Source organism: Leptidea sinapis, chromosome 37, assembly GCF_905404315.1.
Source record: "Leptidea sinapis chromosome 37, ilLepSina1.1, whole genome shotgun sequence".
NCBI lineage: Eukaryota > Metazoa > Arthropoda > Insecta > Lepidoptera > Pieridae > Leptidea > Leptidea sinapis.
The window spans coordinates 6,977,587-7,001,663 of NC_066301.1; the positions used below are offsets into that span (position 1 = coordinate 6,977,587).

At 37.6% G+C, this 24,077-nt stretch overlaps 1 protein-coding gene across 1 annotated transcript; it reads right to left on the reverse strand.

Moving 5' to 3' along the window:
* Window positions 1–1,014: 1,014 nt before the first annotated feature.
* On the reverse strand, window positions 1,015–22,905 carry LOC126975755 (proteoglycan Cow). The gene is made up of 11 exons (XM_050823783.1): window positions 22,758–22,905; window positions 17,951–18,014; window positions 16,996–17,098; window positions 13,856–13,981; window positions 12,743–12,920; window positions 11,882–11,990; window positions 10,855–10,950; window positions 8,995–9,105; window positions 4,521–4,814; window positions 2,977–3,135; window positions 1,015–2,782 (listed from the first exon to the last, which is right to left on the reverse strand). The coding sequence occupies exons 1-10, from the start codon at window positions 22,863–22,865 to the stop codon at window positions 3,023–3,025; spliced, it is 1,302 nt and encodes a 433-aa protein (XP_050679740.1). The 5' UTR covers window positions 22,866–22,905; the 3' UTR covers window positions 1,015–2,782; window positions 2,977–3,022.
* Window positions 22,906–24,077: the final 1,172 nt, after the last annotated feature.

Here is a 24,077-nt window from a genome sequence, read left to right on the forward strand (position 1 = left end):
TTTCCATAAAAAAAAAGATTGCGTGACGGGTTGCTGACGTTTCAGCCTTATTTTGGTTATTTTTACTGTGAACCTTACGTGTCCCACGCATGTTAAGGAAAAAAAATTGTTGATCCTGGTAGACTATGCTACGACAAGGCTACTAGTATACTGGAGGTCATCCAATCCCAGGGAAAAGTTGGCACGTTTTAAACTAGTATCGCTGTTAGACACGCATCCATATACAAGACAGACCGTATTTTCATGGCCCATCCTTTTTTCCCGCCAATCCCTGCAATGTCAGCAGGCCTCTGAATATAATTGTTGTACTCCACAAATGACAATATTATATTATAGTACGTTTTATTGTACACACTGTATTGTTGAAAGTTAATTGAATCTAATATTATTTTTTCGATATTTTAGTCTTTAGGGCTTTAGTCTTTATCATAAAAAAAAGTCTTTAGGGCTAATTACTTGGAATATATTTTGTTATAAACTTAAATTCCTTTCTTAAAAAACTCTTGTACCTCATACACTTCTCCACTATAATTCACACATTAAAAGAGATAAATAAACTGTATTGAGGGCGATAGGCCGGTGCTGTCGACCTAATGTGGTACGCCGACTGGTGTCTTTTAATAACAGTGTACCTTACATTAAAAATATATTGGTTCAGCTCATTTTCAATATAATAAGTTTTTTATTAACTTATAATATATTTTTTATAAATTTTATTATTCATCTTCTTGTAACCATTGCTGCGTGGCGCGTGGTCGTTCGTAGACGCAACTAGATGCGAATTCGCTTTGATGCGTGCCCGAAAAACCGACAAGTCATCGCCGATTAGAAGCGAATAAGCCCTCCACACGATCGTGCTCGTGTGTAATCGCCGATTTGAAGAGGCACCATGACGTTTTACATTGCTGCTTTACATTGTTACCAGCTGTAGTATGTTTAAAAAAAACCGGGACATTTATACGTTTTATTGTTGGACCAAGGCGTGATATCTGTAGTAATTGTTAATAAAACAGCTTTATTGTTTTTAAAATTTATTTTAAAATAACTGGTGAGGATTAAAAAAGTGCAAATTATTATTTTATATTAGTGTAGGGTACACTATTATAAACTTACACATACATTGTATATTTAAAATAAACAAGTAGGGTATTATAACTATTTAATTAAGTATTTAATCACTATGAAACTATCATTAATTATTATTAACGCTTAAAATTCATGTAGGTAGCACAAGGCGTAGGCATAACCACAGAACAGGAAAAAAACATTTATATAAGAACCTATCCATCCCTACTCAATGGTATAACACAGCATCACACCTTAAGATATCTTTGTATTAATTAATTTTGACTTTAGGGAAATAATTTCAAACCATAAGTCAATAATATTGATAATTACCCAACATAATAAAATAATCAAAAAGAGTGGTGTAATTATGCTAGCTATATTGTATATTTCACTGATTTGGTAAAAGTATCATTGGGTTGCCATCCGTCCGGATAAATCCGGACATGTGCGGACTTTTAGACTCTTGTCCGGATATTGTCCAGCTGTCTACATGTTAAAAAATATCAAATAAGTCTTTTATCTTTACGAGAAACGAAATCTAAACAAGATCTACTAAAAAGACTTTTATCGAAATGTCAGGTCTTTTCGAATTACTACATGGGAACCCTAATTCGGAGGCACTTTTCGTTGTTGTGATGTGACATTAAACTAAAACACCTATGTGAACTAATTATAGTCATATTATTTTTCTGTTAACATTTTTTAACGCAACATAAATAGGTAGGTACTTACGTACATTTTATGTGACTAAAATACGGACTGTGGCAAACACTGAAAGGTAAAATTGTATTACTACTTAGATTGCTTAATTTTAGCTGTGTTATTCCAAGTCTGTAATTTTTCGTAAAATTCGTTTCTTTCGGCGGTTCTCTACGTCTTATTGATAATTATTAAAGGTTATGCATCGCGTCCACAGGCTGAACCGGTGACAAATCCAATCGCAGAAATTTGTCACCTCTTTTACAATTTTGAATGATGCCAGCAATGATATTATAGTATACTTTTAAATATCATTGGATTCCACGTTCATGCTGGTTGAACGCGCTCGATAGAAATAGAATACTAGAATAGGCGAATAGAAAGTTAGAAATAATCAAATTGCGGTAAATAGGTATACATACGTTAATAATAAAACTCACGACGCAGATTTTGTACATACCTAAGCCTTGTACCGGCAAGTGGCTAATATCACACTGCTATTTAATAGATAATATTTAAAACTAAAATAATAACAATACTCATTCGATTTTTCTAAATTAGGTAAATATCAACAATGACACGAAAAGATCGGCCACGATAACTATAACCTATAAAATGAATAATTAATTAAAAAAAAATTTAAATCACAGACATATTATTAAGCGATTATATTTATATAATAATTAAGGTAATCTACAACCTCTACACTTAAACTAAAAATGTAATTAAATACAGTGTTATCTATAGGCCGCCTTTCGTATTGTGTCCATGTCCCAGAAGACATCCACGAAGAGAGCCACGGTATACAATATGAGAGACTTAGACAAAAAACGCCACTATTTACTTAATGGAAGGGAAACAGACGTGCAAACGCGAGGAATTACAGGAGCGTTGCAGTTATTGTGGCAGCTCGCAGGACGGGCGCAGCGGGCTCGTGGTTGATGACCAGACCGTTATAGTCGACGTCTACAACTCGACAGTGGTGTCACCCGCCATTGACGACAACGCAATTATTCTGTTTGAATTGAAATAAAAAATTATCTTCAGTCATGTGAATAAGACCGCAAAAACAGTAAAAGATACTGTTTGAGTTTATTTTGCAATTTATTTGCTCTCTAGTCTTACTTTCTCTAATATTTACTATCTAGTCGCTATAATAGATGTTGACAAATGCCCATTTCCTAAAATTCTTTATATTATCCCCCATACCGTTGACTCCCCTGGTATCCCCTGTGCTCCTCACTCCCCCTTCCAGCTAGAAGTGAAGATCGAGAGCGTCGTCGCCGCTGCCGTCCTCCCCCTCCCCCTCTCCCGCCCCCGCTCCTCCCTCGTCTTCATCGTCAGCCGGCGCCACTTCCCTCTCTTCGCCTAAAACATCCCATTTGATGAGATTTGTACCGCGCGGGGTCTAAGGATGGTAGGCGCTCGACATGTGACGACGAGTCTAACTAGGGGTACCTGAGGATGCCGCTCCAGTGTAGGTATGTATATGTCGATCTATTGACGAAGAGCTATAATAATAATTTTGAGCGATGGAAAATGCAACATACCATAGAATATAGCCCGCTACTTGACTGTGTCCGACGATTCGGCCGTACAGAATCCAATCATGTGTTTGGGCTATAAGGACACAACCAACTAGGGTCATGTGTATCCTTTCGATATTATATAGGTACGTACCTATAATAACTATATCTTGGATTGTTAAGTCGGAGACTGAAGATCCAACCCGTACTAAAACCGTGCCCCCAAATACTTAATGTGCAAGTATTTGGCACTATTTGAGGCAATATATTCCCTATGTAAAATAGTTTTTAATTCGCCCGTCTTCTAGAGTGTGAGCCTTTTACAAGAATGACGAAGGAGATCATTTCACTTTGGTTAAACGTGGACGAAAATTTATAAATTATTATATGAGAGTGCGAAATTGTATATTGATTAATTTTCGTTTTCAATCTGCTTTTGTCACGAAAGATTCTTCCATGGCAGGTTATTAGGCATTTCCAGTATTTAGTATTTTCGGTATAGCAATGTTGGACGACATTATAATTAATAAATAATACGGTGGATGCCTCCAATATGCAGAATAGTATAAGAGAGAGGACACAGCCTTGGGGAACTCCAGCATTCACAACCTGTATGCTGGAGGAAGCTGGTGATTCACTAACAGACTCTCGAGAAATCCATAAAGTTTCGTAAAAGCCTTCACTGTATCCTTCCATTTCTTCTTCCTCAATATTGATGGCTCTTACCCGCCCATCTTTGTGTCAGGCAAAGCCAAAATTTCGTTCATTGATAAACCAATGTTCCTTTACATAGGTAAACCACATAGTTACTATTCTCCCCATTCGTCCACAATGCAGCTTTGTATATATATTTTTTTATGACAATAAGGGATGAGACGAACAGGACGTTCAGCTGATAGTAATTGATACGCCGTGCCCATTACAATGCATTGCCGCTCAGGATTCTTGAAAAACCCAAAAATACTGAGCAGTACTACAGTTGAGACACAAGATGTTAAGTCTTATTTGCCCAGTAACTTCATTAGCTACGGCGCCCTTCAGACCGAAACACTGTAATGTTTACACATTACTGTTTCACGGTAGAAATAGGCGCCGTTGTGGTACACATAATCTAGCCGGCATCCTGTGCAAATGAGCCTCCCACTGGTACATATTCTAAAGAAGCGCTCTATAAGGGCCGCTAACACTCTTGATTATACTGCCATGAGGCTACAGCATGTCGCGTACCGGGGCATGAGGGTGCACCCTTGGTGCGTGAGCCGGGCAGCTCCTGTCCTCGCAGGTCCACGCACCAGCACTCGGCCAGCGCGGCGTGGCATTGGCGCGGCCGGTAGAACCCTCGCGCGTCACACGCCGGCACGAAGCCCCCGCGTCGTGCCGCCGCTCGCGCCAGGGCCGCACATGGCCGCGTCGCCCCGCTCAGACAGCGGCACCAAGCACTGCGAGACACCCCCGCTGCCGACGCTCCCGCGCCACACCACCGCAAGAACGGACGCAGGCAGCGCTCGCGCTCGTCGTGGCCTGCAAAACCCGGAATGCATGATATACCTACTATTCGCTATAATAGACATTATTAACTGTATTAATAGTAGTCTATGCACAAAATTGTCTTTTACCTATTCTTATTTTATTGACGTGCTGTTATAGTTCAAATCACTGACCTCTACTATATAACACTGGACTGGCGGCTATCACTGTACTTTTGTGCCTGTTTGATATTCGCCATTTTGGCGCTGTTGGCCATGTAGCGAGAGTCTGCGGTACTAAAACTAGTGATGACAACCTCAGCAAACATCGATAGATGGTGGAAAACTATTTACAAAAAAAAATGTGTACTTTAATACGTTGATTCTTGCACACGGGAAACGAACGAAATTAATTCAAAATGAAAAAAATACTTCAGAGTATTGTATGTTCCTTCGCAGCCATTTGTATTATACGTCAAAATTAGTTCTCTGGACGCTCACGAGTGGCTCTTTCAATGGCACTAAGAATTTGCTGTCAAACATATGGAACAGGCTATCCAATGGTATTTACAGGTCAGGGGTTCAAATATAACAGTGGCTAAGTTGTACCTGATAACGTCACAATATAAAGTAATATAAATATTAATTATTATAATAATAATATAATAATGTTTTAAATTATATTCAAACGGAAACCAAATTTTAAATTTTGCACTTTAATGCGCGGTCATACTTCAATATCAACAAAAATTGGTTTCTTTGGGAGTCGATTACAACATAACGCAATAAAAATATTCCGACGCAGTCTTTTCCTGCTATCTCTATTAAGTCGTTAGTCCACCGTTTATTTGGTCTGCCAACTCTTCGTTTGCCTAAAGTTGGTCCATTCCATCTTGTGGTTAGGATTGTCCATCGATTATCAGTATATCGTGAAATATGCCCTGCCCATTGCCACTTAAGCTTCATGGCTCGTTTCAGTGCATCTGTAACTTTTATTTTTTGTCGTATGGACTCGTTTTTATTTTTTTGTTTATTTTGAGAATGCTTCTTTCCATTGCTCTCTGCGTAGAAAGTAACCTCTGTTTCACTTTATTTGTGTATGTCCATGTTTGACACCCATATAGTAAACTCGGCAGGAGGCAGGTATCTATTACAGTTCTCTTTATGTTCATACTAAATTTTCCTTTTAGAATTTCTTTAAATGACCAAAACTTTTTCCATGTAATATTTATTCTTCTTTCTACCTCTTCTTCGTTGTTTGTTTTTAAAAACGATATTTGTTTTCCTAGATAGATATAGTTAGTTACATATTCCATAAAGTTGTTATTTATCTTGATAGGTATTTTGAGGCTGTTAGTCATTATTTTTGTTTTAGTTTTATTCATTTGTAGGCCTACTTTTTGACTTTCTTGATCTAGTGTACACAGCATAGCTTGTAGTTGTTCGGATGTTTCAGCAAAAATAATTATGTCATCTGCGAACCTGAGGTGACACAATCGACGTCCATCTATATTGATTCCAAATTTTTCCCAAGATAAGTTTTTGAAAATACTTTCCAATACAGCTATGAAAAGTTTTGGTGATAAAGGATCGCCTTGTCTAACTCCCCTTTCTATTTTTATCAGTTCACCTCTTCTTTCAAGTTTAACCCTGCTCGTACTGTTTAAGTATATATGTTTTATAATATTAATGTATTTATTATCTACATTTGATGTTTTTAATGCGCTCCAGATGGAGCTGTGACTGATGCTGTCAAAAGCTTTGCTATAGTCGATAAAAGCAACATATAGCGGTTTATTGTATTCCATATATTTTTCTATTATTTGACTAATAGTTTGTATATGATCGTTTTTGCTGAAACCTGAGCGAACTCCTGCCTGTTCTACTGGCTGTGAGGCGTCAATTTTTTCAGCAATTCTCTTTATTATAATAGATGAAAAGAGCTTGTATACACTTGCCAGTAAGCTGATTGGTCTGTAGTTCTCAATGCTTAAAGGATTCCCTTTTTTGTATATCAGTATTATATCAGATGAACACCATTGCTTAGGCACTGTTTCAGTGTCGAGTACCATGTTGAAGAGTATTGTTAAGTATAATAGGGGCTCCTAGTTTAAGTGATTCGTTTGTTATGCCATCTGGTCCTGGGCTCTTTTCATTTTTAAGCACCTTTATGTGTGAGTACACCTCTTCTTCTTCTATTAGTTTAAATGCGGTGGACTTATTATTCTCGATGTTATATTCACTCTGTAGGTTGTCATTTTCTTTTTTGTTGTACAGTTTTCTATAAAAATTGGTCGCATGATCTATTACATCCCTTCTTGTCCTTGTTTCGCTAGAGCTGCTTTCTAGTTTTTGTATCCATTTCTTTTGGAGTGTCATTTCCTTATACGCTCTTTTAGCACTTTTATTGTTGTTAAGATTTCTGTCTATAATATCTTCTTTATATTTTTTGTAATCGAGTTTTATTGATTTATTAGTTGTTTTGAATATATTGGTCAGTTCGTGTTTCTGTACATTAGTTCTGGTTTTAGTGTGTATTAATTCTGATCTCTTCTTTATTAGTTGTTTTGTATGTTCGCTAAGTATTGTATGTTTCTTTTTTTTGAATGGCTTTTTTGCTTTGTGAACTGCAGAGTATTTTTTCTGACAATATGTCATAGTAAGTTTGAACATTTTTTGGCAAACTGGTTGTCAAGCCTTCAAGATTGGCTTTTAAGCAATTGAGGTAATTGCCAATTACTTCACGGGTTTTAGGCATAAGAGTTGTGGTTTTGAAATGTTTCCTGCTTTTATTTTGGTGACCAATGATGATTGTTGCTCGTACTAATCTATGATCTGAAGGGAAGTTGACTTGGTTTAGAACTTCGATGTTGCTCACCATATGTGGGTCATTTATCATGATAAAATCGATTTCATTTTTGATTTTTTGATTAGGGGATATCCAAGTCCATCTTCTTTTTGCTTTTTTCTTGAATACTGTATTCATTATACATAACTTGTGTTCTAGGGCATAATCTATTAGTTTTTGGCCTCTTTTATTTCGATCTCCATAACCATAGCTCCCTGTGCATAAATTTTCTTCTTCTTTCTTGGGGTTCCCTATCTGTGCGTTGAAATCTCCCATTACTATTAGTTTCTTATCAGCTAAGCAATATGCTTTCTCTATATCATTGTAGAATGCATCGATTTCATCTTCTTGTGATGTTTCAGTTGGGGCATATGCCTGAATTATGGAAATACTAAGATTTTTCATTCTCAATTGTAGTAGAGCGACCCTTTCGGAAATTCCCGTAAAATTAAATATTTTATCTTTATGTATTTTCCTTACCAAAAATCCTACGCCATGTAGGCCTTTAGTTTCTCCAATGTAGCACAGTATGTACTCTTGATACTCTTCAATTTTACAGCCCAATCTTTTCACTTCAGATAATCCAAGTACGTCGAAATCGATTTCATCTAGAGCATAAGTCAGTTGCAGGTATCTCTCAGTTGTTGAAAGAGATCTTACATTAAATGTTCCAATTTTTATAGTAGAATTTTCACATTGTATATTTGTACTTCTTATACGATTATTTTCGTTATTCTTTAATTCTTTTTGTGGAGTGTTGTGGTCTGATTCCCCACGGAGACCACCCGGCTTGGGGAATATTTTGCTATCGTTATGTTTAATTTTTTTTGTTGCTATTTCCCGGTGTCTGATGTTTTTATGTCATTGTTTCTTATTCTCATGTTTCGTAGAGGAGACTGAGCTGTTTTTTCCTTTTAATAAATCAAAAGCATTAGTTGTAACATACTGCTTACGTGGTTGTTCGTTATTTTTCGGCGATGCCGAAATTTGTCGTTTACGTTTCTCATTATTTAATGTTTTTTCTTTGATAACTAGTTTGTCGTAATCTATTATCGCAAAGTTTCCCTTTTTTCTTTCTTCTAGCATTCTTTCTCTTAATTCCTTCCTTTTTTCTTGAACCTCTTTGGGGTAATCTTCAGAAACAAGAGTATTTTTAAACTTTTTCTTGTGCCTGAGTATTTCACTTTTTTTCCAAGCGTTCACGAAAGAAACAAGTATTGGTCTTTTAATAAATTTTGAATAAACAAAAGAAAATCAGTAAAATAAATGCCCATTTGCTTAGCTTAGCCACATGACCAACACAAATAATGTAGGGTTGGTTGTAGCGTTTACAATCCTAGTCATTCCGCGCCTTAATAGCATTTTAGCGACTGAATAGGAGACTCACTAAGTGCGTAGAGGTCGTCGTCATTCAGCGCACCATCTCCTGCAACGTCCAGGTGCCGGAATATCCAGCGCACTTCCGGCTTACAGCCCGCCGGGAACCCTCCGCGCCCGCCTGCGACATATTAATATTAACATAAAGAGAATAACATCTACCGACGCTGGGGGAAGGCGGGTAACGCGGAGTCTATCTATGTAGAATAGGAAACCAAATAAATAAATAACGATTATTTTTAACCGACTTCAAAAAGGAGGAGGTTATTTTATCAATTCGATCGGTATTTTTTTTAATTTATGTACACCGATTACTCTGAGATTTATGATCCGATTTACGTAGTTCTTTCTTTTGTTCGATTCGAAATAGATGCCATTTGGTCCCATAAAAGTTTTTCATCGTTTGACCCATTAGTTTTCACTTTATGAACATTTATATGTAAATTTTTGTCTACCTGGATGACATAATTGTTTACTGAGTACGCCTTTTTTTTTGGAGTTTTCATCCAGGTTGATGATTATATATTATTATTAACTGTCACTAACAAGTAAAAAATAAAAAAAAAACTACATTTAAAAAAACCGACTTCAAAAACTGAAAAGTATCGAATAACCAAAAATTTAATTTAATACACCTCTTATGCAAACCTTTACCTTTAATATTAATAAAATACTATTGTTTGTATGTGCTACATATTGATAGCTTTGAAGTCGGTGCCAAGCCAAATGTAATAAAGGTACCTACACTCGCCACGCGTGACTTTGAGCAGGGTAGCTTCGTCTAGAACCAAGCGGACAGGTAAATGTGGCCAGACAACCTAAATAATTACAGTCAGTTTATAATATTAAGTATTATTTTGTTTAGGGCTTGGCACTGACTTAAAACCTATCAATAGGTAGCACATATAAATAATAGTATTTTATTAATATTAAAGGTAAAGGTTTGCATAAGAGGTGTATTAAATTAAATTTTTAGTTATTTGATACTTTTCAGTTTTTGAAGTCGGTTTTTTTATACGTAGTTTTTTTTTATTGCGAAGCCACGTTGTCACGACCTCACATTTTTTACTGTAACGAATAAACATCTGTTATTGACAGACTTTTCTAGAGAGTTTTTAGTTTTATTCAGTTTTAACATGTTATAAATAGCAGCATGTCGAAATTTTAATACAGTCAAAATCTGTTAAAATAACATACAAAGGACTATTCATATCAATGACAATCGTAACAGCCGGTGATGTTTTCAATGTGCAAAGTTTTATTATGATGTTGTATTATTCAACGAGCGGGTACTAAAAAAAAATTTTGTTTATTTTACATAAAACGTATAAAATGACAGAACATTATCATTTTCTGTATTTATAAAATCTGTAATTTTATTCTGTTTGAAACAGTGATTTACGCCGTAACATAATATAATATTATGTCAGTGGTTTACATTCTTTGATGGTTTGGATCAATGACGTTCTATACATATGGACATATCATTCGCATTCTGATAACGGAACGGCTAAAGTGTGCTTAAAGATAATTTAAGTTATAATTTAATTTAATTAAGGATCGTAAGTGTGATCGTGGACATATTTCTTGCAGAACAATTCTCTCTTTTGAACTACAAGCTTTTTTTGGTGCAAGTGAAAAGTATGAACAAGAGGACTTTGATTATGCTGCGTCTATTTTGTTTCTATGAGTTACAAACGACCCTAAACTCGACAAGTTTTTGTTTACTTTTGCGATCTCTTGAGAGAAGCAGCCCAGTTAGCTATCTTGGCCAGCCCGCACCTTCCTCTCCAAAAGTTGTCACAAATATCGTGATAATATGATATGAAAGTTGGAATAACACAAATTATATATGTCTTGGCAAACATACCGTGCGGCGGCGGCGCTCCGCCCATCTCCTGCATCATCACCGAGAACCAGTCCAGCAGTCGGTTGGCCATTTTGTCCAGCTCGCATGCCTCCCAGTCTGTAAGTGTTAACACAATATACATGTCAATAATTATTCTGATCTTTTATAGTGCTTCATAGTTCTACGTAGTAGAAAACTTGACCCAGACAAAAGAGATAAGTATTATGTAGGCCCCGAGAGGCCTTTTAAATGTGGTATTGAAAGAAGTTTCTGAGAATTTCATTTAATGGAGAGACAGAATCCAGAACGAGACAGTTCTGCAGTTGATGGGGAAGAACATGATGGGCTTAGAGAAGTTAAAAAAGGAAACTGCAACCCTTAGGCAATATAATAGACCATGAAGAACCAGTTACTACAACTTATCATGCAGGTAAAGGGAAAACGAAAACAGAGACCATGTAGAATGCAGACCAAAGAGGTTTAAAACCCTGGAGTGGTTAGCTTGAGCACTGGGTAACTGTTCCATGCTACTCCATACTAGGTAAGAAAGGTATGATGACTCCAATCATCAATTTCCCATGAGGAGAAGGCACACAGAGATAAAAGAAGATATGAGGATTAATGAGCGTATGGGTCACCTGATTGGGGAGGTTCATTTCATAGTTTCCGTGGCGGTATATCCATACATATTCGACTAAAGTACTTTCAAAATCTGCGTATTAACTTGCCTAAAATCCGATTACCATCAGGTGTACCCTACATTCGATCTTTCTCCACGTTTATAATAAATAAGTCAGGAATAAAAAGGCCTGGTTACTGTCTCAAGATAGTGTTGAATATTTAAGTCGATGTGTTATTCCCTAATATCGCAAAAGTGAATACCTATAATAGTACCCACTATAGTATATAATAATTACTATTTCTTCTACTGCTATTGCGTACGTTTCCATATATTATTTAGTGTTGTTCTGTAATTGATAATATTTAATTCTAATTAATTTAAGATTAAATTTTATAATAACTGTAATTTAGATTTAGATATAGTTACCTTTAGTAGGACGTCGCAGGCGCGTCGACCGACGCGGCGACACCTCGTTGTCGATCGTCGCGTCACGTTGCCGCCCGCGTGCTCCTTGTCGCCCGCGCCGCCAGACCTCCTGCAGATGACGCGACGTTACACAAACACAAGGCATGCCTCTCACCGGCCGTGGGTACATCTCTCGGGATAGCATCACGATAACCGGAACAAACTTGTGTCTGAAATCGAGACTATGCAAAGTCTCGGAATGGGGCCGACTAAATTTAATCCATTTTAATCCCAAGAAGATACAAATCTGTGTGTTCATCGCTAAAAAGTCTCGATTCGAGATCACTCCTTTAACTGCCACAGCTAGTATCTCCATACTCGGTGTCGATATATCGTGCGTAGTTCAGTTTCATGGTCACTTGGAAGGGAAGGCCAAATTAGCTTCTAGAAAGCTTGGTGTACTCAGTAAAGTGAGACAGTACTTCACTTCAAGCTCATTACATTTTATGTCATTACATTTAAACGGGAAATTACACCCGTATCATATTGACTTGAAACTTCTTGCCTCGCACAGCCACTTTATGATCTCAATTACCGGCCTCAGTTTTCCCAAACCGATACGAGTTAGGGACCTTCAAACATAGACCAAACTCCCAATTTAAAGACCGGCAACGCATCTCTTGATCCCTGTGTCCATGGACGACCTCACCACTTCCCGTGAGTCTCTTGCCTGTTCGAATGAAAACTTTATTAATTACAAAAACAAACCACACAGTTTGCCCCCCTTGTATAAAAAACTACCACGTGGTGCGGGAAGGAGAACGTTGTGAATTATGATAGTGGATTGTGGACATAGATTAATAATTGACACTGAATAGTTACCCTCGGGCGGTCGGCGCGAGCGCACGGACAGAAGCCGGCGCAAGCGAGGCGTACTGCCGCGTGCGGCTTCCGCACGCAGTTGTGCAGGTCGAGCCGGCACAGAGATGAATACGTGCGGTTGTCGGAGCCGCACACGAACCCCGCATCGCCTGCTTCCGCGCCACAACCGACGCAATTACTGCCAGCAGAAGTTTTTTTTACCACTACCACACCAGGTACCACAAAGGCGCCTATTTTTGCCGTGAAGTAGTAATGTACAAGCATTACTGTGTTTCAGTCTGAACGGCGTCGTAGCTAGTGACATTACTGAGCAAATCAGACTTGACATCTTATGTCTCAAGGTGACGAGCGCAGTTGTAGTGCCGCTCAAGGTTATCTTGAGCGGCGCATGTAATGGGCATGGGGTATCAATTACCATCAGCTGAACAACCTGCTGGTCTCGTCCCTTATTTTCGGCTGTTATAGCCGATCAGTCATGAGTCAATCGTCTTTAAGTATTGATGTCGACTGCACGTGTTCAGTCTATGTGGAATTATATAGAGCTCCTATTACACACCCCACTTGTTATTATTATTGTAATATAATTCTACTAAATTATGCAAAAGTAATCCATTTTACCACTACATATCGTCTCCCGACGGTCGGGAAATACGACCGTTGCCGAAAAGTGGCGAAGATCTGTATGCGCTGTATTCATTTGGGAGCACTGTAATTATTTTTAACTTTTAATTTTTTGTTGTATACATAAGAATATATTTATAAATGACTGAAACTTCAGTTCACATCAAATATTAGTCAGAAAAACTAAAACTTGTAAAAGGCACAAGTAATCTCAGTCAAAATAAACTAACTTTCTAAATAAGAATTACTCATTATAAAGTGCTTTATTGAACTTCAAGAAACTTAATTTTTTCTCATTCCGTTCTTTTCTGGTTAAGTTAAATAAATTCTTATTAAATAAAAAAAATCCGGTATTTCCTATATTATATGTAGTAGTACTTATAAAATTTTAATAAATTAACTTAACAAAATGATCGCCAAATCGTCTAATGGTTAGTTAATCATATAAATTCAGGAACGTTAGTTATCTTGCTAGCGTTAACATTGTGTTACCGGGCCGCGTCCAAGTCGGAGTCCGCTCGGACGCCTCGGTCGCGATCGGTCGCGGGCGACACGTGCTCCTCGTAGAACACGTCCTCGTCGTCGGCACCACCCGCTCCTGCCGATACTATCAGGTCTCTGCAAACAAACCGAAACACTTGATTACGTCTACGTCTTGCCGATTTTTTTTAGTTTTTTTTTTCTAAGATATTTAAATGAGCCTCGGAAATGAAAATACTAGTGACCTCCCAAGGTAGTCCACAAAAAAGGTGATAAAACAGATGCAGGCAACTATAGACCGATCACTCTAATTCCGATCCTATCCAATTTATATGAGGAATTAATGCAAAGTAGACTGGTTCAGTTTTTTTTACAAAATTTAATGTTTTATGTGAGGCTCAATACGCATTCCAAAAAGGAAAATGTACTACAAGTGTTACCTTTTGTTTAGTGAATAATATTTTAAAAAATATTGACAATAAAAAAAGAGTTACAGGCGTATTTTTTGACATGACCATGTTGACCATGATATATTGTTAAATAAATGTTATCAATATGGTTTGAGGGGAATTACTTTGAATTGGCTACAAACTTATATTAAAAATAGAAAACAATGTGTTCATATAACAAACTCTGGACAAAATTGTAACATAATGGTTTATGAATCCAAGTGGACTTATTCAAATTCAGGTGTACCACAGGGCAGCATTCTAGGGCCCTTGCTGTTTCCTCTATATATAAATGATTTACCAATTTCTACATCACCAAAATGCATACTTTTTACGGTCGACGTTTCTCTTCTAATACCTAACCTTAACCCATCAATAACTAATGACAAAATTGTAAAAGATGAAATCTTAACAATTATAAATTGGATGGAAAGAAACAAACTAAGTGTAAATATTGAAAAAACCAAAATAATTCAATTCAGTAACAAGAACATGGATCATAATATGTTTAAGAGTATAAGTTATCAAGGTAAATCAATTGAAGAAGTCTCTACTATAAAATTCCTTGGTATAAGTATAGATAAAAATTTAGACTGGAAAGCTCATATAGAATCACAAGTTAAAACAATTCATAAATTTGTATGTGCTCTTAGGCGAACCAGAAAGACTATATCAAAAGAAGCTGCAATCGTTGCCTATCACGGCTATATAGCATCTATAATTAGGTATGGTATCTTACTATGGGGAAACTCCACAAATATAAACAAAATATTACAGGCTCAAAAGAAATGTATAAGAGCTGTGGCTGGTATAGGGCCCTTCGATAGCTGCAGACCTCTATTTTTAAATTTAAACATACTTACTGTAACCGAAATTTACGTACTAGAGGTTAGCTTATTTGTTAAGAAAAAATCAAATCTATTCACTCGGATGGGCGACTGTTCTTTGTTTCCATCGCGTGATTCTACGAGACTTTGAGTACCACACATTAGAACCACTTTGTATCAAAAAAACTGTCATGCTATGTGTGTAGAAATATTTAAAAAATTACCAAAAGAAATAAGAGAGGAGACAGTGTTAAATAGATTTAAATTTAAATTATTAACACTATAAAATAAATATTATTTTTACTCAATAAATGAATATTATCAAACGAAGTGGTAACTGGCACCAATACTATTTTTACCAATAATATTATATTTTGTTGTGATTATTTTTACTACATTATCCCTTAGCATTTCATTTATTATTGTAAATGTGTATTGTAGGGTCTTTTAGTAGGCTTTACGTTGATTAAATTAAATGTAGCAGTAATTATTGATTGTGTTAGGTTTGTGAAGTGAAACCACAAAAATATTTGCATGTCTGTCAAGACGAAACATGTGCCTGCTCTTAAATTTGTAACAACTTTACTTGTGAATGTTTCTGGCAAATAAATAACTTTGACTTTGACTTGGATGTCATGAAAGGCGACAAAGGAATTAACCTTAATGTGGAACAGTCAAGTTGTCGACGACACCATGATCGAACAGAGTCAGGTTTGCACTATTTTGCCATTGCCACTCCTTCATGAATTGCGTAGTCTATGATTTATTTACGGCAGTCAGGACACGTCTATCAGATCTCGAGGATATTGTGGAAAACAAGGCTTTGTGGAATCTTGTCAATTTTAAATTCTGTGTTTTCCTGATTTAAGTTTCTGAAAATCATTAAAGTACTTGGATACACCGTAGAACAGACGGAGTAGAAATTGTATACCAACAGTCTTGTAGACCACAATCCATAATAATAACATTTTTAGCCCTTGAATTCTCCAGTCTCTAAACGCTACAAAGAACCTACGTGGGCCTAACTGAAAGTTTCTGGACTAGCCATTTATAATACAATTATTTAAAAAATGTAACGGTATTTTAAAATGTTACACTCCTAAAGTAGGTTGCATTTTGTGTTAATTTAAAAAATATTCGCATCAGGCTTTTTATGATTTTCGCTATAGGTTAATTATTAGTGATAACGAAAGTTAAGGTTTATAAAAAAACCTTAATTGGCATTTGGTGATGAAGCTCCATCTCGTAGCTCTGTGTATTTCTTTGTTAGATCAAATAGAACGTCCATCATCCACCTGTAATTGAATATCGGCTAACAAGTACATACCATCACCTCGATCAAAATAGAATATTTTGAATTATTACTGAAAAATATAGCAAACGTATTCTGTAATAAATAAAACAGCTGTCAACTATGCGGGAAATCTTACCTTTGAGCAGTCCGTCACGCTTGATCAGACACAGCTCATGTGGCCGTCACTGCAGCGCGGCATAGCTCGTCTGGAACTCGCGTGCTATGTCTAAACTATGCGTGAAACCTACTCTCTGCGCAGCACGTCCCGCATTATAAGACACAGCTCATGTGGCCGTCACTGCAGCGCGGCATAGCTCGTCTGGAACTCGCGTGCTATGTCTAAACTATGCGTGAAACCTACTCTCTGCGCAGCACGTCCCGCATTATAAGACACAGCTCATGTGGCCGTCACTGCAGCGTGGCATAGCTCGTCTGGAACTCGCGTGCTACAAACACGCGTGAAACCTACTCTCTGCGCAACACGTGCCGCTACAAAAGACACAGCTCACGTGGCCGTGACTCCAGCACGGCGTAGCTCGTCTGGAACTCGCGTGCTATGTCTAAACTATGCGGGAAACCTACCCTCTGCGCAGCACGTCCCGTTTCTCAGCGCAGAAGGCAGTACGGCCCTCGCGAAGCAGACACAGCTCGCGCGGCCGACACTCCAGCGTGCGGCACAACTCGTCTGGAACAACACGTGGGCTAGCACATCTTATGGTCATATACTTTAATGAGATAAACCAAGCGGTATGAACACGCAGCGATAGATCGCTTATACATTATTCTTCATTAGTATCCAGTATTCTCGCGAACACAAGATAATTTTAGATGGCGCAGCATAATTTCATCATCATCAGCCGGAAGAGCTCCACTGCTGGACAAAGGCCTCCCCCAAAGATTTCCACGACGATCGGAACTGCGCTGCTCTCGTTCAACGTATTCTGGCGATCTTGACCAGATCGTCGGTCAATTTAAAAGCATTTTAAATTTAATTTAAAAGAACAATAATTTCTTATTTATATTGAAATATTTCGATATCATTACCTATTAATTCCCTTGAACAAAAAATTATCTTACTTTTCTGACTTCTGGTTTTTTTATTTGTCCCAGGTTCACATTTTTATTTGAATTCTCGTGTTGTAAGAGCGGCTTCGGACGGCGGAACTGCCTAAGTAACCATTGAAATTAAGTTTAGTATAAAACGTGCAGTCATTTGACATAAGTTTGAAACAGTAGCAATTACAGTATGGCAATTGGAAACGAAGTAAAATCCGGCAAAGTTTGAAAGCGAACAATTCCTCGAAACGTAGTAGATTTCGGCTATCACCGTTTTTTACAAGATTGTAGCCGTCATTTGTCAAATGACTGCAAGTTTCATTGAATCTTTTTTCTCAAAGAAGAAAGAAAGATGCTGCTTTAGGCTGCCCACACTGCGTCAATGTCGAAGCTTCACTAAAGCAAAGAGATGTAACGTGAATCAGTCAGGTAAGATGGACACCGGTGACCGGATGGCCTCCAGACAACAGTGGTCACTCACTGTGTGGCGAGTACACGAAGCGCCGCGGCTGGTGACGTCGGCTGCCGCCCGCTGCGCTTCGCCCCTGCGACAAACATACATCACCGGTTAACATAGCCACAGAGGAAATAATAGTCCAGTAGTTTCAATTAGGTACGTAAATTTTTCAAACAAATAGCTTAGTTCGTAGCTGCATTGGATTCGTAACACATTGTTAAATCAGTTTACGCACGCTACGAATACTAGGATCTACTTGAAATTACTCCTGTACGCAGGCGTGTTTTTAGTTTTTTTAACTATCATTTTATTACTTAAAACGATAATAATGTCGTGCCCCATTTTGTGCCACTATTTACACTTGATTTAATGAATTTAAATTACTGGGAATATGAGACTTAACATCATATGCCTCAAGGTGACGAGCACAATTGTAAAGCCGCACAGAATTTTTAGGGTTTTTAAGAATCCTGAGCGGTATTGCATTGTAAGGGGCAGGGCGTATTGATTACCATCAGCTGAACGTCCTGCTCGCCTCATCCCTTACTGTCATTAAAAAAAATGATCTGCGTAGGACGGCTTTCTCCGGCGCTGACGACGAGTGAAGACATCATGTTTTTTGTGCGGTAGTATAGAGACAGTTAAAAGGTTCAGACAAGCTAAACCATGGTATGATTAAAAATACAAAGTCCTCCATAAACATTTAGCGGTCAGGAAGCTTTGTGCCCGATGGATACCTCACAATCTGAGCGAGGCCTAAAACTCCCTCATGTTGAGTGGTGCCGTGAAATGGTCGAAAGATTTAACGGAGGACAGTTAAATGCTCTGTTTGACATGCTAACTGGTGACAAATGCTGTTATGAACCCGAAACCAAAAGACAGTCTGCTCAGTGGGTGCTTTCGACCAAGAGTTGCCAACTATAGTGAAGAGAGGTCGAAGAGTGGCAAAAAAGATCGTGGCCTCGTTCTTCGGAAGTACAGGTAATTACGCGACAATTGTTTTAGATGATCGAAAAACAGTTACTGCAAAGCTGTGAGCGGGGCTTAGTATACCTAAGCCCCGTTTTCACTGATGTAGTACAACGCGATCAGTTCAAGTTGAACTCGGTTTCCTAGTGTAAACGAGTTCAAAGCTCTATTTCGCATTTCACCAACTCAAAGTGAACGCAGTTAAACCCTAAGCGCGTTTACATACAAACCGCCGAAGTTTGGACGTTTAAGATAATTGAACCTGATTAAAGAGCAGTCACTTATCACTGTCGTCAAGATTTGAAAATTTAAATTTTTTGAACTTTCACTGAACAAAGCCATTTTTAACTGTCAATACTGAAAGTTTCGACAATGTTTTTTAAAACATTCTGTAATTTATGGCATGTAAACTCGGATTTCCTGAACGCGTTCAAAATGTGCCGGTAAAACGGTTTATCTTTAACTGTTACTTAACTAGTTCAAGTAAAACCGAGTTTACTGAAACTCGTTCCATGTGTGAATAGTGAAATCAGGAAATCATCTTTTTAAGGCCACCACCTTAAAATTTCTAAAATCTTTATGCCCCCATTACATAATTTTTGAACTTTAAAAACTGTTTTATTCCCTTAAGAAATATAAATGATAAGTTTTAGTAAGAAATCATTATAAAATTGTTATCAAATCATCGTATGTAAAATTTCAAAACATATAAAAACTTGATTTATTTTTATTATCAGTAAATTGTCTACAGCACTAATTCCACATTCAGCTAAGTACATAGGCTGCACTAAAAGTATCGGGGATGGAATATTTCCACTGTTCCTGTCACATTAAATTGTTTTTAATTGAAAACTCCTTGGTTTTAAAAATCGATTACCATTTATTTATTTAAAAAAGATGCTCGTTCTTGTCATAAGGTATTGTCAAACTTGTTTAGTCGTTGAGAAAATGGAATTGACTCGAGAAAATTCTAGAGCGATGATTTATTATGACTTTCGAAGTGGTTTAACACAAAAACAGTGTGTTGACCGGATGATTTCTGCATTTGGTGATGAAGCCCCATCCAAAACCACAATTTATCGCTGGTTTGCTGAATTTCAACGTGGACGTGTCAAGCTCAGTGATGATCCCCGTCAAGGTCGTCCAAAAACTGCAGTTACCAAAGAAAACGTTGATGCTGTGTAAGCTGATTGAGGAAGATCGACATGTGAAATACCACGAAATTCAGGCAACTTTCGACATTGGCATGAGTCAAATACAAATAATCTTGCATAAACAATTAGGTGTAAAAAAGCTGTTTTCCCGATGGATACCGCATTTGCTCTGAGAAGAGCAAATAGCGGCTCGCGTTACTTGGTGCGTCAGAACTCTCGAAAGATTCCACGCAGGATCCTCAAATGCTGTATACAACATCGTATCAGGTGACGGATCCTGGATATACGCGTACGAACCCGAAACAAAAAACCAGTCACGAGTTTGGGTGTTTGAAAATGAGTAAATGCCAACAAAAATTGTTCTTTCATGGAGTGTTGCAAAAGAAATGGTGGCCACGTTTGTCTCCAAAACCGGCCATGTTGCGACTATTCCTCTTGAGGGACAAATAACGGTTAATGCAGAATGGTATGCTAGTATTTTTTTGCCACCGGTCGTTTCTGAACTCCGTAAAGAGAACTGCAACCGCCGCATCATCCTCCATCACGACAGTTCTCACACCGCGCATAGAACAAAAGAGTTTTTAGAGCAAGAAAACAAAGAATTAATTGATCATCCGCCGTACAGCCCCGACCTAAGCCCTAATGATTTCTATACTTTCCCTAAAATAATAAATTGCGTGGTCAGAGATTTTCATCACCTGAAGAAGCTGTGGACGCCTACAAAACGGCCATTTTGGAGACCCCAACTTCCGAATGGAATGGTTCCATCGTATGGAAAAATTTGTCAAATTTCGCGGAGAATACTTCAAAAACAATAAATACATTTTTAAATAGTAATGTTGTGTCACTTCTTTGATTCCCGAAATTTTCAGTGCCGCCCTAGTATAACAATGAAAACGGTACTAAAAGTTTTCTTGCACATTCTTTGAACTTGCCTTTTCTTGTTAAATTTTTCACCGATATCTAGCATTGCATTTAAATAACCTAAAGTAAAAGGATTAAAGTCGTGTCGAGTCCATTTTTTAATTGCCCCCCTTAACTACCAAATTGCCCCCCTGTGGGGCGTGGGTCCCACGTTAGGAAACACTGATAAAGAGGGACTATTTTGAGCGTATTCTATAATGGCCATGGCATATTGAAAGTCAAGAGGTACAGAGGTTTTTACAGGTTGCAGCAGAGTATATAAGATTTTATCTAATCCTGAATAATTTAAATAAGTAGATAATTAATTTTAAACACGTAACACTTTTTGTACGCTTTTGTAACGTAATAAACATAAGAAAACATAAGGCCAATCTCTTTTCATTGCAGATGTAGATTTGAGTGTAAGTTGCTTTTTGTACTATTAAATAATTTCTCTGCGCACATTCTTGGAAATTCGAAATTCTCCCATTTTGAATTACTGAGACGTGTTATTGGAGATTATAGAGGTACATTGGTGCGGCTTCATGCATATAGGTCATTCAATTCACAATATGACCCTAATTAAAACAACATTTTTAATCATAACACTAACGGTCAAATTAAGGCATGTTGTGTTTTATCTAATAATAAAATATCTTTTATACTATATACTATAATATTTCGAGAGAGATTCAAGTCTACAATGCCGTTTATAGTTAAGGTTTAGGTAAGGTTTTTAAGTGAAATATCAAGTCAAAATCTTTTGAATGGTCGCTATCTAGCTATTTAACACTATAGTTAGCTTTAACCGGCGAATAATAGCCGGTTACGGTTAACATAAAAGTTATGACGTCATCTAAAAATTGTCAAATGGTCCAACTCGCTTTTTGCTTAACCAATACTTAATCATGTTTGTTATTGCTAAAGTTGGTTGGTGTAACCCAGCCTAAGTGTTTACGTGTTCCGTAACTGCTTGCTTCTAGAAGGATTTATAACATTAACTTATAAACGTAAACAGTGGGATACTCTTTATGTGCTTATGTTCCATTGTTGCAGGTACCTGCATACATACAGGGCAGAGCGTGAAAGGTTTTCTTTAGAAAATAACAACAAAGTGAATATGCAATCGAGACTCGTGAGCGAACATTGAGGTCACTCGCATCCCGCACCCGGCGAAGCTCCGGCCTCCGACCTGCATACATTATACTGCTGTATACATTCTGGTACTGAACATTGCACGAGTGAGCACTCACGAACACAGAATAGCGAACACAATAACTACGCGACACTCGGGCTTCTAACACGAATCGCTTCAAATACAAAAGAGAACATTCCTATTCCGGTAATTGCAGCCTAGTTTTTACGAATAGTGTCAAGGCAATATATGCGCAGTGTTATGTTTATCCCCGCATAGCTCTATAATGTAGTATGTACCTACCTAGAACATTTGATGCTTTATCAGTGAGTAATTACAATTATACAAGTCCATATTACTATACAGAGAGCTGATCAATATCAACAATGACGAATACTACAAAATAACGCCTGACACAATATTGGTAGCAATACATTGTCTGTTCACATTTGCTATCCGCTCTCTACATACTACTAGCACAAACTTAATTAACTGCAGCATAAATTTTACTTGGTTTCTTTATTCTCCGTTGATCTATTAGGAGTAGATTATCAAAATTGATTTGCGAATGTTTTAAAGAGGTATTTTTTTTGTTCGAGTCAACAAGACCTACTAGAAGCCCTAGTAAATAATGTAAGAGTGTGTGATATTACGGAGTGGCGTAATGTACCAGAGCATCGGTGTCGTCGAACTCGAAATCATGGTCGGTCCGAGCACCAACGAGTGCCATCGCCGCCGTGGCTACCATCAGTGCCAGTACCAATGCCCGCACAGCCATCTTGTAATCACTCACAAATATCACCTCCGCGCCGCACTACGAGCGCCGCGTTACTGAGCGATGAACGCCGCGACCCGCCCTCCCGGTGCCTCGACAAACAACATTCAGTTTTCCGCCACCCCGCTACGGCAAACACTAACAATGTGTAACTTTATGCCTACGCCACAACGTCCCCCCGGATGCACCCATTGATTTATATTAGGTATTCGTTAATAATTGTTTGTAACTCATTAAATATGAGGCCTAAGTAAGTATATAAAATTAAAATAAATAAAGGTTTTAGCCACTTATCATTTTATTCTCCGTTTGTCGACCATCATGGGTGGTGGTTAACATCTTTCAAAATTTTATACATATTTTATTATTAATTATTAAAAATGAATCTAATAAGGTTTTAGACACATTACTTTTTTTCAAATATAACAAGTGTAACAGAGGGTTATGCTGCATATTCTTAAATGGAAATAAATAGCTTGTCAAGTGTTTTCGTATAGCTTTACAACAATTTGAATAAATTTATAGTAAACTGTACATCAAAAGTGGAAAGTTAGCAACTAACGAGGGTTTAATTTGAAGGTTCGAGACGAAGGCGAGGGTCTCAATACACCGTAGTAGTGGAATCGCAATTTCCTCAAGTTATACATACTTGATAGGTACTAATTACAAATACAAAATAATAATTATAAGCAAATAAATAAAAAATATTAAATTCTCAAATAAACGTAGGTAGCGAATTGTAGTATTTTTGACAGCCTTTTTAAAAAACTCTAAGATAAGTCTAAGCTACAGAAAACAAGTAGGTACTCAATAAAAATATCACCAACATTCTGTACTGCACAAATGTTTTACGTTGTCTGATATGAGAAAGTTCACTGTTCGAATTGCATTAGATATTAAAACACTCCTTTCCTTACTTCCTCAGTCTTACTTTGATGTGGGATTCGTTTAGCTAACACCATGTATTCCCATTATTTTTGCTTGTAAGACAACTGTCAAAGCACGTAGTAGGTGAAGCAGTGTACTTTGCGAATTGTAAAGAGCACCAGCTAGCTAGACATTTCGTCGCATCTGTGTGATTATTCTATGAAACAAGCCTCGGGCCGCAGTATCCACCCCCGTCCCCGTCCCTCAACCCGCACGGAAGCTGCGCTCCACAGGGCGAGGGGAGCAGGGTAAGACGGCGGTGCGCAGACCTCGCGGCGCGACTTTCCG